A 17,416-nucleotide genomic window follows, 5' to 3' on the forward strand; every position below is an offset into this window, starting at 1 on the left:
ATGTAATGTATGGTGCCTAATATAATAAAATAAAGGTAAAAAAATATTTTTAAAAAAGAAGGGATAGTTTGTGTAAAACCTTTTTTTTTTTTTTACTACTATCGCCCTGGTTTTCAAACCAGACATTTGATGAGATTTGGGATCTTAATGGCAGGGAAGATGGAAAGGATATATTGCTAATATTTGTCTAACAAGAAAGCAAACAACAACTAAATGCTGTAAGAAGACAAGTTGCTTGGGCTCAAACACACGTGTTCACAACACAATTCAGAAATACTCAGGAGGACTCCAACGGGCTTAATGGATGGCCACCTACCAAAACAAAAGGTGTATTAACAAGAAAATGTCAAATTTGAGAAAGCAAATTTCCTTTTATTTCCCACCCAACTAAAAGAAATGGAAGATGAAACCACCACCAAAACATAACATTTTTTTCCCCAAATAAGTATAATCATGATGCTGGGTTAACAGTTAATTCTTTCACCCCACAAGAAAACAAGAAATAATCTCCATCCTGTCCTGTATCCTTTATATAGCCCTGTCAGCCTGAGATACAAATCTATTATGAGGCTACTTAAGAGTGTAAAAGGCCATGTTTTAAAACTTCTATTAGCTCAAGTGAGAAAAACCTTCTACTTCTATATTGAGCCACCATTAAAAGCAGCATTAGCACAAAAAAAAAAAAAAAAACAAAAAAACCCAGCAAAGTAACTGTGAACTTTCTCTCTGAATGGTACAAATATGCAAAATCCTGACCTTTCACCTCACTGATTATGAAACAACTATATTCTTCAACTTTACACAAATACAAAACAGGCTCTGGATATGCCAAAGAGAGATCCGAAACACCTAGCAAATGGAGGCTGAGGCAATGGGAAACCAAGCTGAAAATTGTGATACTCAGCATTAGACATGCAAGCTACAAGTAAATACAGCTCAGCCTTCAACGATGGGCCCACAGCTTGCAGAGTGTACGTTTCCCTAACACGTGTACAAATAGGCAGAGAGAATGGTTTACTTCCTCACAGACAGTGTCAGGTCAATTTCAAAACCAACAAGCATATTCTTTTAACCCCTACCGCAGCTTCCTGCTTTCCACACGTCTATTTCTGTACAACAAAACGTTGAGGGCCTGGGTCCCGCTGCGTTTCACCAAGGGTCCCCTCCCAGAGCAGTCAGCCATACGCCTGTGGGCCCAAGCTAAAGTTTCAAGGTTTTTTCTTTTTAAAATTCCTTTGGCTGGCCATTAAAAAATGTATATCTGTGGATACACGTCAGAAGAACTCAGAAAAAGGCTGCTTAGAAATCCTTTGCTGGACTAAAATACACTGCTGTCTGAATCTGGGCGTAAGGTTCGAAAGAAAGACCTTGGTAATTAAATCCAACATGGGGAAGGTGAACTTCTATGAAAAAGCCCATATCTGCCTTTAATAGGTAGCTATCTTTCTGTTCTATGTGGCAGTTTCAGATCCCAGAAGGGCAGCATTTTTTTTTAATAAATGACTTTGAGGATTTCATCCTAGTACCTCTTACTATTGCACCCCAAATTACAGCGTCTTGTTGTCCGTTCCAAAAAAAAAATCCAAAACTTAAAAATCAGGCGAAAAAGGATGATGGTGTGACCTTTTAATGTCATGCTGATATATTTTCTCTAAGCTCCACCCCCAGCAGGATCATGTGATTCTCTGTGGAAATGTAACTTGATTTAACTAACAAACACTTTATTAGGACATTTTACAACCCTATAAAAGTCAGAGGATAACATATAGAAAAATGATAATTTTATAGTTCTCTGAGTACAGATCCTTTGCCTCTTTGGGGGGTGGGAGGATGGGTTAGCCTGGTGATGGGTATTAAGGAGGGCACGCTCTGCATGGAGCGCTGGGTGTTATACGCAAACAATGAATCATGGAACACTACATCAAAAACTAATGATGTAATGTATGGTGCTTAACATAACAATAAAAATTTTTTTAAAAAATGATAAGGTGTGCTTTTTTTTTTCTTCTCTGGTAGAGATGATAACCCCAGAGGTTAAGACTGTATTGTTCTCTAAAACACGAACCTGTTTTAAATATAACTTTGCAATCTTATTTGAACATCCCTTTCTGCACTGACTTTTTCATGTGTTCCTCATATCCTCACCGAATCAGTTTTGTGATTCTGCTAGTTCCCTCACTGAATGAGTCCAATAAAATTTTGACACAATAAAACTTTCTCTATCGGCATGTTTTCAACAATTTAAGAAGGAGTCTTTGATACTTCTTGGGCCCAACAATCAAATGGTCCCTGGGAGAGTGAGTTCCAGGCTTTAGGGCTCCTCGGCTGTCATGCTCACAGGGCAGCTACATGAAGACAACCAGAGTCAGGCTGACTGGCTCAGCGGGCTAATGTGGCACAAACAGGGCTCCGACACAGGCATGACACCCCCGACCCATCCACGGAGGCCACAGCTTTAAAGAGAAAAAAGTATATACACTTAAAAGTGAGTGCGCAGCAATGCCACTCCCATGGGTAAATACACAAGAGAAACAAGGGCCTACGTCTGTAAGAAGATTTACACAAGAATGTTCAGAGCCTTTAATCATAAAATACCCAAACTGGAAACGACCTGAATGTCCATCAACAGGAGAACAGATAAACAAATGCTGGCATATTCATAAAATGGGATACTCTACAGCAAGAACAAAGTACTGATGTATGCAACAACATTTTGTTGTGCAACAGGGGCCGTGCCTAAAAGAACACATACTTGTTGATTCCATTTATATGAAATTCAAATACAGGCAAGCCTCACCTATAATGATAGCTTACCTATGGGAAGGGGAATGACTTGGAAAAGGCATGATTCTGGAGGGACAGAAATAGGACTGATCTGAATGATGGTTACAGAGGTGCACACTTACAAAAAGAAATTCACCAAGAGGTACGGTTATGACTTCAGCATTTTACTCTATGTAAATTTCACCTAACAATGAATAATTTTTTTAAAAAAAGAGGAGAGAGAGAGAAAAATGGATTCTAAAAAAAGCAGGTAGGGAGAAGAAAGGAAAGGGGAATTTAAAAGGATTCTTCTTTCACGTGTACAGTAAATAAATAAGAACTAACTAAATAAAAGAAAAAGGAGGATAAACCCAAAAGGGCATGACTGTACCCTGGCTGGATACATTGACGCCTGCCAACAAATCTCAGCCCAAGAGCTGGCAAAGCCCAGGCATCTTCTTAAGAAGGGGGTGACTGGAATGGCTGGTAGTTTTCTTTTGAGAAACTGAGACAATACAGAGTTGAGGGTGGATACTGAATCCCAACACCTTGGGGGACCATGCTCCATAAGGACGCTGATTAAGGATCCGATAAATGAATCAAGAAAGCGCGTAAGGTAAGCTCTCTGATCGTGGCAACACTGGCATAAAGGCACACAAACAACAGTGGGATTCCACCAGACTCCCCAGTTCAATCCAGGGACAAATTATTCTTGAGCTAAAGAAAGCATGTGTAAACCCACTCTCCAAACCGCAAACTTATGCCAGTATGATTGTTATTACCTAAAGATGTATTTTCAGCTTCTAGAACCCTTTACGGCAGTTTGCGTTATTGTTAAACCCCACTGCATCCACCGACTAGGTTTTTCAATAATAGGCCTAAAACATTCCCAGTGGGTGAAGACTTGAAAATAGACTCAGCAGTTTCTTTTTCTGCCAAATGTGGCAGCCGCAGGTGGCGCAGCCCTAGCCGTTCCTGCCACATCCTTTCTGGCTCCGGTGGAAGGAGCACCTCCCTAGAGTGTGACTTCCTGCACTGGAAGTGCTCTAGCCGAGGGGAGAGCACAAGCGACTAGGCCCTCGGGCCAGGGGAAAGGGTGACATGGATGGGGACACACTCAGTAGGTGGCCAGCCACGTGCTAAGTCCTGACTCCTTTAGTCCTCACCGTGGCCAGATGAAGTAGTCGGGCTCCGAAAAGGAAACAGATTGCACGCCCGCATTAGGTAATCTGAGGCAGGACTAAGAAGGAGACTCCCCCCACACACAACCAAGTGGGTGAGGTACAGAGAAACTGCGAGGCAAGAGGCGGGGCTAGAAACAGGGGATGAAGAGAAAGGAGCGTGGAGGAAGGGGACTTAGGAGCAGCCACCGTCTGGCAGAGGGACAACCCGGGGGTAGCGAGCCAGCAGGGTAATCCCTGACCTGGCTGGCCTCCCTCCCTCCTGACCATCTCCTACCAGCATTCCCCTTGGGTCAAAGCCCAGGGAAGCCAGAGGGCAGGAGGCCGCCGTGGTGGCCCCAGGCCCAGCCCTAGGCCCAGCAGGGGGAGGAGGGTGGAGAGAGGCCCCTCGGCCAGGACCACATCACCCCGGGCTCACAGTGAGGAGCTCCCGCCCCCCAGCACCCCCTGAGCAAGGAGGAGAGGTTCCGAGCCTGCCTGGGCTCTTCCTGCACTGCGCTTCCCTGTCCTGGTACCTGCCAGCCCCCCCAAACGCCTAAGTAGGTGGCCCAGCCTTAAGCCCTGAGCAAAGTCCAACTCAGAAGTTTTCTGAGTCAATGGATTTCTGGTTTGGAATGAGGGGCCACTGAGCCTACAGGACATCAAAATAAGGCTTTCCAAATAGAGCCTCCCCCCACCCCAAGACTGGTGCCAACACTGTAGTCCCTACTCCTTCCCAGGGATGTTCTCTCTCCTCCCAAGTCCTCCCTTCCTTCCCAGAGTCTTCCTCTCTCTCTCCCACAGTCCTCACCTCCTTCCCAGGATCCTCTTCTCTCTTCCCCAGATATTCCTTTTTCTTTCCCATGGTCCTCTTCTCTCATTTCTTAGTCCTCCATCTTCACACCAAACCTTCCCCCTTTTGTCTGGAGAAACCCTCCTTCCCCACCAGAATTTGCTCAACTTCAAGGACAGTCCTTGTCCCAAAATTGGGGATTTTGTTTGGAAGGGCAAAATAATTCACCCCCATTTGCACATCAGTTCAACAGAGTCAATCTGTAGTAGCCCAGATGTAATGCTTTCCTACTTTTAAAAGGGGAGAGAGCTGCTAGGTTCAACTATAAGATAAGAAAACAAAAAAAGTCTGCACTCCCACAACTATCTACAGAAAGTAAGTTTATCAGCATGTTACCAACAAAACTTCCCCCAGCCTTCTGCACAACAAAAAGAAATGAACAAAAGAACTGTTAGCAGGAACACTCTGAGGCAAGATCCTGAGGAAAGACACTGAACTGAGTTCCTATTTGCTCTACACTTGGGGGGCAGGGCCCAGGGGTTGGACACGGTTTTTCATCATCAATCCCTTTTCATAAAACCCTCCCACGTAGCCCTCGAGACTCTCTGACCAGGGCACCTGCTTCTCTAGGCCCAGCATTCCCCACATCACCTGCTCCCCACAGCCGCAGGTCTTAGGCATGGTCTGCTACCCCCCCAAAACTACAGCAGAGGCCCTGGGGATTTGTGCACACAGCCCTTCCTACCGAGAACAATCCAGTCTCCTCCAGCATTAGATAGAAAGTTTACGGTACAACAGATTTTTAGACCTACTTGGTATTTCCCACAGGGAACAGCCTCAAGGTGACCCTTTTTTTTTTTTTTTTTACCCAATCCCAACTATTATGTACAACTTGCAGTATATAATTTCTTAACATGAATGAGCTGCATTTTTATAGTTAACCCCTAGATGATTTCTGCAAAGGGCATAATTTTCCAAACCTTACTGAAAAAGTAGATTTTATGCAATGCTTCATGACCATAAAGGGGAAAGAAAAATAATATAGTTCCTATCAAAAAAGCGATGTGAATATAAAGGTCGAAAACATAGCATAACTGGAATTCTACATTTAGTTTGATTGCTACTTGACTTAAATAGTCAAAACTACTTTCACCTCATTTTGAATGGAATGGAAAAGGGTAAAATTCTCTTAAAACATCAAAGCAAGTGAACAAGTACATAAATAAAAACAGTTTAACAAGCTTTGTATTTTTCCAGCATTTTCTAAGTGACATAGTTTAAAAAGAGGACATTCTGGGCCTTAAGAAAGTGATTTCAAAATGGGTCTCTAGATAGTTGGTGCAAAGCTCTACATGCAATTCATCCCGTAAGAGAGCCCATGAAATTCCTCAAGTGCCCCCAGAGCTTTGGTCAGTAGAACCCACACAGGAGACAGGAAAAGGGTTTCACGTTGTACTCACTCTTACAAAGTTGTCAGGGAACAAACCTCTCCTGCCATTGATCTGTCCCTCCCACCAGCCTCCATCCTCCTTCCTGATGTTGGTGATGATCTCACCCACGCTGATCGTCAGCTCATCGTCGTGCTGGGCCTGGTAGTCAAATTCCACTATGGCCTCCACTGGAAGGAACAGGGACAGAAGAAAGAGCACTTTAGATCAGATGCTGCTAAGGCCCACCAGCCCTGGAAGATCAGTAGTCATATTAAAGGGAGTTCCCCTCTACCGATACTTAAAATAACAGGGCCCCACACAGCAACCTGATTTTGGTTAACCTGAGGCCTGTCGTACAGAAACCACAAAGCACAGGTCCGTGGTCAGGCACAGTCAGAGTGGCCTACGGGTCTCAGGGCCAGCAGGAGCTTCAGAGAGGAAATCACACAATGGCAGAAGGCCAACAACATCAGCACTCCCGGAAGGAGCACAGCATCCTTTCTCCAAGCACAGAGAAAGTAGTTAACAGACACAGATTTGGTACTTAGGTGCCCCCACCCTTGCCAAGGCTAACCATGTGACGTTAACTTCTCTGGGCCTCAGGCATGCAAAATGTGGGTGATAATAAGTGCCACTCTACAGAGAAAATGCCCCTCTCTCAGCCCCAACATGTGTAAGGACAGCTGGCACTGAGGGCCCCGCTGGCCAAGCCAACGTCTCAGACTGCTCACGCCTGCACGCACAGCTGCCCTCTCAACAGAGGGCCTCTCAGGCAGCAACACCATTCTTTAAAGATTTTATTTATTTATTTGAGAGAGAGAGCGAGTGCACGAGTAGTGGGGAGGGGCAGAGGGAGAGAGAGAATCTCCAGAAGACTCCCTGCTGAGTGGGGACCCAGACACTGGGGCTCAACCCCAGGACCCCAGGATCATGACCTGAGTCGAAGGCAGACGCTTAACCGACTGAGCCACCCGAGCGCCCCTCAGGCAGCAATACCATTTTAAAGCATTCTCCCAATCTGGGGTGATGTTTTATACTTAGTCATAGGGGGAGGCAACAGATGACACAGATGGGGCTTCTTGTTGACAAAGTACGGATGCACGTTAGCAGAGCTAAGCAATCCTGAGCGTGTTAACTTACCCATAGATGGATTATGCAATTCATCTACACTTTGGGTCTCGCCTCACACCCCCCTCAACCAATAAACCTCCTGACCTTTTCCTTCTATATTTGCAGGTCAGTATGAATGAATGAATGGCAAATGAATAAATAGAACGGTAGCAAAAATTAGGTGAACCCTCAAGTAGTGAATTAGCAATTTAGGAATTACAGAAATGGAAGAGGAAAGGTTTTACATGAGCCCTACATGAAGCACACATACAAAAATGAACTCAGAATGGATCACAGACCTCAATCTAAGAGCTAAAACTATAAAATCTTCATAAGAAAGCACAGAATCAAACCTTAGTAATCTTGGGTTTGGTGAAGATTTCTTCAGTAGGAGACAAAAAAGCACACACGACTTTTGAAGTTTCAGTCCACTGGGGTACGTTTCCCGGAAAAAGGTTGGTAGGTGAGTGGGCCCCCCATCAAATGGGCTTTGCATATCCATTAGGGATGAATTCCCTAAGTGCTTCCAGATCAGAAGACCCTGGCTATCCAGACTGGCATGCTAACCCTTTCCATTCATGTCAGCAAACCCAGACAGTTCATCAGCACCCCAAAGTGAAATTTCCTTGCCTGGATAATTTTTTCACTCCAAAATTAGCTGGCTGACTTTGCTATCATGAATCTGGCCAGGATGAAGTTGAGTTGCAAACCCTTCTCATCACTTATAAACAAAAAGGAGGAACATAAGAGCATAAACAAAGCAACCTTTTCAGATTCTTCCTGGTTCCTGACCAGTATAAAGGCGGAAACACTTCTATTTTCTTGTCTCGTGCTCTGCTCACCAGCAGTTCAAATTAGCTATCGCAACAATCAGAACCAGGTCAATAAAAAAACAACTTTCTTCAAATGACCTAGACAGGGACCTATTGAAGCTCTGCTATTGGAATGGACCCGACAGCAACCACTGTTTCTGTGCCCAACATTTTCCTGCATTATCTCATTTAATCCTCACAATGTTATGATGTTCATCTTCCCAATTAAAGAACCTGAAGCTCAGCAAAGCAGTTACGATCATTTTCTGAGCCAGCATTCTCCCAAGTGTGATGAGCTCACTTCAGGGATTAGTTGACACGATGGGAAAAAAAAAATTAGAACATCAATTCATTTTAATTTAATTTTAAAAAGAGAAAAATTCAACTTCGCGAATATTCCATTTGCAGAATGACACTGGTTCCTTCAAGCAGCCTCTAGGGCCAGCAATCGAGGGTGCTCTGCAGACAGGAAGCAGCCTGAGGGACAGCGGTGCTCTTGGACAAGAATGGCGGCTAGAGCCAGAGCCAGCTTTCAGCTACGTGAGGCCCCTGCAGTTCTCTGAGGCCTCCTGATAAAGCCTCTTTATGGCTATTACCTCTCACTAAATGGATGAAAGCCTTGAAAAGATTTGTGTTAAGAAAGTAGGGGTTGGGGGCGCCTGAGTGGGTCAGTCGTTAAGCGTCTGCCTTAGGCTCAGGTCATGATCCCAGGGTCTTAGGATTGAGCCCCACATCGGGCTCCCCGCTCGGCGGGGGGCCTGCTTCTCCCTCTCCCTCTGCCTGCCGCTCCCCTTGCTTGTGCTCTCTCCCTCTCTCTCTGTCAAATAAATAAAATCTTAAAAAAAAAAAAAAAAGAAAAAGAAAGTAGGGGCTGTAGAGAATACTCAACATGTGACCAAGTAAACAAGGAAATGGTGGAGCTGCCACTTTCTGCTCCTGGTATGAGCTCTTTGCCAGCTACATGGGGAGGTGAACACAAGGACAGGCCAACCAGGTCTTACAGGGAGATGACCAAAACCCTAAATTATCAAGACAATTCATAATACAGGTTGTTTTCCACCACTGATATAGGTGTAAATCACCTAATTATAGTATGGAACTATTGGGATTGCAAGATGTTTGAAAGTATGTACCTGAGCTATGAAGACAAACGCCTTCATTTTCTACCAATGTCTAAAGTCATATAATACTCAATCTTATGTGTTCCCCAAGTCCACTAAACCTAATAACAAATGTTTAGAAGCTTCTTTTGGGTTTTCTCAATCAACCAGTACAGTATATGCACATAAATATATACATGGAAATAATTACTTTTTTAATAATAGGTCTTTTTTTAACTAAGAAAAGGCTTGGAACATGGACTTAGGCTCCCCAAGGAGCCTATTAGCACTTGGAGATAAAAGCTCATAGTCTGTCTGATGGGAACAGGAAATTGTGGGGAGTGGAATGGGGGAGCAGCACATGGGACCTCTCTGTGGGGGGAGAGAGAGCATAGGAAGGCTGCTAAGGAGAAATCCAGTCAATAGTCCACCTAGATACTGAACTTGAATCCTGTGTACTTTGGGGGAGTCAGAACCCCATTAACTTCCAGAAATAGTAACCTTGCTTCTTTCCTAAAGAACAAGTCTCACCTTCTCTATTCTGTATGTGGGCCTTACCAAAATGAAGCTGGAAAGGGACGGAGAAATCTGCTTCAAGATGGTTACTGGGGAGTAAAGAGCTGCCAGCTAAAGTCGCAAAGTGATGAGAAACACACCCTGGTTTTCCTTCAGTCTCTCTCTTCTGTTTGATGAGCCCGAGGACACACCTTAATCGATGCTTACTGTAAGGAAGGCTGGGGATTAGGAATTAGGGGCTCAGGGATAAATAAAGCATAACTACATAATTTTTGAGTCCTCCCAGTATCTTATTGACCCAGTCTTTCCAGAGTTACACTTGTTTTATCTCCTAGACACTTAAGTCATCACATACGCCCTGTCTGCCTTCTGGCGCCAGCTGGGCCCCGCCCCGACTGCCTCATATCACCCTCCTGGCCCCTCCGGCCCCCAGTCCTCCCTGGGCCCTGGCCTCAAGGCAATCCCCTGTGGTGGGGGCTGCACATGTGTCTCATGCTCCCAGTGAGCGTCTAAAGGCCTTCTGGGTACAGCTCACCCTTAGTTCTTACTTCTGTTCTCATTCTCCTATGAGCATCCATGACATGTAGTAGGTGCTCAGTAGGCCATGACACACCAACTGTTCAGCCTGCCTTTTATAATGGCAGGTAGTTCTCTGCCCAACCAAGTTGGTACCAAAATGCCAAGCGTCAATCACATTTTTGCAAATTGAGTCAGATTCTTCAGTGCACTAAGGGAGCTTGCTATTTAAAGACTCCTGTGGTTAATTCTTTTGTAACATGAATAATCACTTCCTGCTTTACCTTTCCTGTCAAGATGAATTTTTATATATCAGGTTGCTCTAAGAGGAGGAAACCTATGTATGGTTTTCTTAAGGGTTCATAAATCATGAAGCTGTGTCTCTCCTACCGCCTTGGAATGTTCTGTCCTGTGTTGTCTGTAAGCCTTTGAAAGGTTCTGGACTTTGGCTGTCCACTACAGTATCACCTGCCATATTTGGCGATTGAGGACCTGAAGTGTCACTGGTCTGAATTGAGATGGGCTATAAAATACAGAGCAGGTGGCAAAGACTAATGGGGAGAAAAAGAATGTAAAATATCTCATAAATTTAGATTGATTGCATGTTGAAATGATATTTTACATATGCTGGGTTAAATAATTATTCAAATTAATTTCGCTTGTTTGTTTTTACCTTATGGACGTGGCTACTGGGACATTTAAAATTACATATGCAGGGCGCCTGGGTGGCTCAGATGGCTAAGCATCTGCCTTCGGCTCAGGTCATGATCCCAGGGTCCTGGGATCGAGTCCCACATCGGGCTCCCTGCTAGGCAGGGAGCCTGCTTCTCCCTCTGCCTCTGCCTCTCTCTCTCTCTCTCTCTCTCTCCCTCTCTGACTCTCATGAATAAATAAATAAAACATTTTAAAAAAATAAAAATAAAAAAAATAATAAAATTACATATGCGGCCTAGTACTGTACTTTCGTTGGACAGAGATAATTAGGATAATACTTGGCAGACAGGAAATCAAGACCTCACATGTCATAAACACAGTCAAAATATTGACAAGAGCCCATGAGAAAGACTGTGTCCCTGAAACCCATTTCCTTGGCTTCAGGAAGTTGCAGATAGCTGCAGGAATGATAAGACATTACCTAAGATTTTTGTTAATGGTACCCTTTGGGAAACTACCTGTGGGCATGAGCACAAAATTAAAACACTAAGCTAAATAAAATATATCAGAGGTGTAATTAGGGCAGCAGTAAACAAAATCCCGTATTTAAAGACACCATAAATTACAAAACTTAAAAACGTCTCCCTGTCAGAAAAATACCCCCCTCCAGCTGCCTGCTCCTGCCAAAAGCCAGCCTCCACATGTTTGCTGCATCTGGCCCTGCTGCAAATGCTGAAGCTACAGTTAACCCATGTGTACGGACAGACAGAGCCATCTCCTTTAACACGCAAAACGTTGTCAACCACCCAGATCTCTGCCTTCACACTTGCTGGAATGTGTCCTCCCCCAAAGATGAAATGGCTGCTTTTTAACTGTCAGTCGGATGAGCCAGCTGCCAAGCACCTTCTCACAGCAAACTTCTCACGGTGGCATTTCAGAGGCCCCACTCTGTGACCCAGCCCCTCCCCACCTCTGTGCACTGAACTTCCTGTCTCCTGGCACCACTTAGCACACCACAAGTTCACGGTGGCTCGGCCCAGGCAGACTGTAAGCTCCGTCTGGGAAGAGCCATTATCTTCTTCAGGTTTCAGATTTCTACCTCCCTTGCGGAGCATCATGTCCAGCTCACAAATATTTGAATAAACCAAGGAGCATGAAGGGGAATAAAAGTTTTCCAATTAATTTCCTTTATATACAGATAATGCCACAAACCTCTCATGCAGTTTTAAGCACTGGGAATTTCAGATGCGGGCGCCTGGGTGGCTCAGTTGCTTGAGCGTCCAACTCTTGATTTCGGCTCAGGTCATGATCTTGGGGTCAGGAGACAAAGCCCCACACCAGGGCTCTGCACTCAGCAGGGAGTCTGCTCGAGTTTCTCTCTCCCTCTCCCTTTGCCTTTGCCCCTCCCCCTGCTCTCTCTTTCTCTCAAATAAATAAATAAAACTTTTTTAAAAATTAAAAAATTAGGGGCGCCTGGGTGGCTCAGTCATTAAGCGTCCGCCTTCGGTGCAGGTCCTGGGATCGAGCCTCACATCAGGCTCCCCACTCCATGGGAAGGCTGCTTCTCCCTCTCCCTCTGCCCCTCCCCTGTTCATGTTCTCTCTCTCTCTCTCTCTGAAGTAAATAAATAAAATCTTTAAAAATACATAAATAAAAAATATAGAATTTCAGATGTATAAGCAGCAAAGAAAACCATCAACAAAATGAAAAGGCAACATATGGAACAGGAGAAAATCTTTACAAATTATATATCTAATAAGGGGTTAATATCCAAGATATATAAATAATTCATACAACTCAATAGCAAAACAAAAACAAAAAAAAAACAAACAAAAACCACACACACACAATCTGATTAAAAAACGGGCAGAGGCTCCGAATAGACATTTCTCCAAAGAAGACCTACAGATGGCCAACAAGTGCATAAAAAGGTGCTCAACATCACTCATCATCAGGGAAATGCAAATAAAACCACAACGAGATATCACCTCACAACTGTCAGCATGGCTAAAATCAAAAAGACAAGAAATAACAAGTGTTGGTGAGGATGTGGAGAAAAGGGAACCTCGTGTTCCACTGATGGGAATGGCGCAGCTGCTATGGAAAGCAGTATGAAGGTCCCTCCAAAAATTAAAAATAGGACTACCAGGTGATCCAGCGATCCCACTCCTGGGCATTTATCTGAAGAAAATGAAAACACAGGAAAAGATATCTGCACCCCTATGTTCACTCTTCCATTATTTACAAGAGCCGTGATATGGAAGCAGCCCAAGTGTCCATCAATAGATGAATTGATAAAGAGGATGTGGGACACATACATAATGGCATAATATTCACCCATAAAAAAGAATGGAATCTTTCCATTTGCAACAACATGGATGACCTTGAGGGCATTATGCTAAGTGAAAGAAAGAGCAAGACAAAGAAAGATAATTATTGTATGATCTCACTTATATGTGGACTCTAAAAAAAACCAGAAAGACATAAAGCTCATAGATCAAGAGAACAGATTGGTCGTTGACAGAGGCAGGGTTTGGCAGAGGTGGGAGGGAGACATGAAAGGGGGGAAGGGGGTCAAAAGGTACAAACTTCCAGTTATAAAATAAATAAGTCATGGGGATGTAATGTATAGTATGGTGACCATAGTTAATAATACTTTACTGCAGAGGGGAAGAATGAAGGGGGGGAAATCGGAGGGGGAGACGAACCATGAGAGACTATGGACTCTGAGAAACAAACTGAGGGTTCTAGAGGGGAGGGGAGCGGGGGATGGGTTAGCCTGGTGATGGGTATTAAGGAGGGCACGTACTGCATGGAGCACTGGGTGTTATACGCAAACAATGAATCATGGAACACTACATCTAAAACTAATGATGTAATGTATGGTGATTAACATAACAATAAAAAATTTAAAAAATAATAATACTTTACTGCATATATCAAAGTTGCTGAGAGTAACTCGTAAAAGTTCTCATCGCAAGAAAAAAATTCTTTACATGTGGTGATGGATGGTAAATAGACTTATTGTGTTGATCATTTTGAAATACATACAAATATCAAATCATTATGTTGTACACCTGAAACTGTTATATGTCAATTATATCTCAATAGAAAAAGAAAAAGAATCATTTCACTTGTGAATTTTAAAGAATAATTTTTTGTTTTGTTCCAGTTGTCTGACTGAAGAAAGCATACAAAATCAAGAAGTAATTGTTTGCCCAAAAAGATTTCACCGAGAAAGATCATGATTCCTGATCATTAGAGATAGAAAGAACATTAATTATCATCTTGTCAAATCCTTTTCTTAATTTTACAGATGAGGAACTGAGGCCTGGAAGTTTCCATGACTGAGGCATAGAGAGGATGAGAGCTAAACCATGGCAACGTCAAGGCTGGGACTAAACTTTTCCACATCATGGTCCCGGTGAGAGAGGAGAAGATATGAAGTGAAAAGGAGGAAAACTGAGACCAGAGAGATATAGACATCCAAGGCAACTGGGTTTTTTTTCCCTTTCATATGCAGCAAAGTTCCCAGAATACCCAGGAAAAATGACACCTGTTAAGAACATATAAGAACCTATGTTCAAATCTAATGAAATGGAAAGGAGATCAGTGCTTGCCTAGGCCAGGGAGTGACTGCAGATGAATATAAGAGCTCTTACTGGGGTAACGGAAATGTTCTAAAATTAAATTGTGGTGAGGGTTTCACAATGCTGTAAATTTACTAAAATCATTGAACTGTACACTTAAAATGGGTAGAATTTTATATCTCAATATAGCTTTTAAAAATAAAAAGACTGCGTGACGTATATTTTGGAATTTACGATCGTAGATATCACTCGTCCAGCTGGTTGACTGCCTTTGTGTCCCAGGGAGAGACCAATCCCCATTCAGAAGGTAAATCCGTTTGGGGGACCCTCCCCTCTCCCATGAGATACAGTTTGATGGGACTGCCCATGAAAATATCCCACCTCTGCCAGCACAGGACTCAACTAGGTCTCACAACAACAGATGGAGCAGATCCCCCAGCAGGGCTCCCAAAAGAGGCAGGGATCTCTGCGTCGGTCTCGTTGCCATCTTTTCTCGACCTGAACTTCCAGCTTTTCTTCCATCCTATAAACCAGCCAGTGGCCCTCCAGTAAATCCTCTTCCCTACTACGATGGAGGGTGAGTTGGTTTTTGTTTCTTGCAACCAGAGAACCTTAACAGATACACTTCTACAGCATCAACTTTTTGAACAACAGACTCTTCCCTATGCAAGTCTGCACAAGGCCCAGTTCTCACCATCCCTGACCCAGGAAGTTCAGGTACCCAAACCCTCAGCCACTGGCCCTGTGAGGACCTCCAAGTCCAACAAAGCTGACCTCCACACCAGCACATTTACCTCTGGCATCTTCACAAAAACACCACTAAGGAGACCATTCGGGGGCCAACAAAGGGTCATTCCTAAGGCCTGAAACTGTTAGAAACTGAACATGAGCTTCCCCAAGGAAGACAGGCAGAGAACACAGACTCCACAGTGAACGAAGAGTCACTGGGCCTGAACTCTCTCCCCGGGCACCGTTTGCAAACAACATCTGCAGGGGCCCAGCAGCAGCTCCCAGAACTGGGCCTCAGCAAGGAGGGGAAAGAGAGCCATCAAGAGAGAAGAGAAAGTAGCAGCCAGCTGTGAGAGAGGGAAGAAGGCCCGCTGCTGACCACCTCCCTGGGCACTCAGGACACCCCTGTGACGCTGCTCACTAGGCCGGCCTCCAGGCCCATCTCTCAACGCACCCCCACCCCCAGCCCAAGCATCTTCGCAGAACACGTGAGCCGTGGGAGAAAGAACACAGGCCCTCAGCCTGGTAGGCCCGGGAGTGAGTTCCGGCTTAGATACACGCTAGCTGTGCACAAAGGGCCACACACCTTGCCTGAGTTCACTGGCTCTGTGCTTAAAACCAGGAGGTGATAGACCCATTGGGTTGCTACAACAATGAGGGATGATGCGTGTAAGCTGCACGCAGAAGCTGCTCCATAAGCCAGAGCCACTAGCCTTACAGGTCTGCGTCGTGCTGCGAAGGGCTCCCCGCACATGTCCTCCCTCTCTGCTCCCTGGAACGGGAGCCCTTAAAGGGCAGATCTAAGCATCTCGTCGCCCTCACCGGGCGTCTGGCACATAGTAGGTGCTCAGTAAATGTGGGCAAGTGAGTGCATGGCCTGAGAAAGTGTTACTCCAAACCACAGCCTATTACTCAGTGCAATGAAATGCCATGACAAATGTGAGCCTAGTTGTTTGACTCTAAGGCTAGAGAAAGTAAAAAACCAGATGACCAGTTAGTCACAAAACAGGTTATGGTCCACTGGTCCAAGCCTCTCAAGTGCCACTGTGATCAGCCTCGACTCCATCCCCACCTCTGCCATCCCCAGCGCCTGACAGCAGAGGTACCCGGGCCGAGATGAGAATGCAGGGCCGTGGTTGGGTCGCCTGCTCCCTCAACCAGAAGTGCTTCACAAAGGCTGGGGAGTGAGTCCCTCACAGCCTGCATTTGGAAGCCTTGGCCTCACCAGGCCTCACCCAGGAGCCAGAAACAATGAATTATTAAACACTTCCCGACTGAAATTAACCCCTGCAAACCTAATGCACAGCTCTGTTAAGAATGTGCCTTCGATAGAGTGGAGAAGAATAACTTGGCCTGACAAAGATATTTTGTTGTTTTTTTTAAGATTTTTATTTATTCATTTGAGAGAGAGAAACAGAGAGAGCACAAGCAGGGGGAAGGGCAGAGGGAGAAGCACACTCCCCACTGAGCTGGGAGCCTGACGTGGGACTCGATTCCAGGACCTGGAGATCATGACCTGAGCCAAAGGCAGATGCTCAACCATCTGAGCCACCCAGGCGCCCCCAAAAGATGTTTTTAAATAAAAAAGAAAGCACAGAGAATGTGTGCAGATGATTTTGCAGGTAAAAAAAAAAAAAAAAACTAGCAAAGAATCAAGACAATTGATTATGGTTGATAAGCCTATAGAGAGAATGGCTCTTACACAACAGTCATGGAAGAGAAAATAAACTGTACCTTAGAAAACCAGTTTAATAAAAAGTTAATTAAGTCAAAAACAGTTCAGCCACTTAAAGAAAACATAACCTTTTTTTTTTCAGTATAAGAAAGAAAGCACATGAATGGTGCTTTACATAAATACTTGACAGTTTTAAGTAACAAAATGGCTTAAGGATAAATAGATATGGCTTCCTCCTCCCCCAACTTTATAATGACAGCCTGGTTCTCAGATTCAAAGGTAAGACCTAAAGACAGGTACCTGATTAGAAGGTGATCCCTTATTTTTCTCAGTGAGAAGATCCAAAAGGTTTGGGGCCAACCAAATTTTAAAAAGAAAGCAGAAACAGTCAAATGTCTGCTTATACTATGTGTTAATTTAATTAGAGATTATATAAAATAAAATAATTAGAAAACATTGCTTCTTCCCTGACACCCACTCATGTCATGGACCAATTTTATTCAACAGACACTGCATGGATGGTTAAAACGCTTTGGTTATGGATAAGGTGTTGAAAATGTTTGCTTAA

General features: G+C 44.2%; 1 protein-coding gene across 5 annotated transcripts in view; it reads right to left on the bottom strand.

The window, feature by feature from the left end:
- Nucleotides 1-17,416, bottom strand: part of SH3KBP1 (SH3 domain containing kinase binding protein 1) — a 332,304-nt gene that overhangs the window by 275,348 nt on the left and 39,540 nt on the right. For 3 of the 5 annotated variants that reach the window (XM_064573856.1, XM_064573852.1, XM_064573849.1), the window contains exon 2: nucleotides 6,177-6,334. The exons of 1 other annotated variant lie outside the window; for it this stretch is intronic. In XM_064573856.1, coding sequence (XP_064429926.1) covers nucleotides 6,177-6,334 — 158 coding nt within the window. Of the gene's footprint in view, nucleotides 1-6,176; nucleotides 6,335-17,416 lie in introns of those variants that run through there. One more of the 5 variants, XM_064573851.1, reaches the window with a different exon arrangement.

This window comes from Mirounga angustirostris, unplaced genomic scaffold (genome assembly GCF_029215605.1).
Source record: "Mirounga angustirostris isolate CCGP_5_RB_7025 unplaced genomic scaffold, mMirAng1.0.hap1 SCAF_11, whole genome shotgun sequence".
NCBI lineage: Eukaryota > Metazoa > Chordata > Mammalia > Carnivora > Phocidae > Mirounga > Mirounga angustirostris.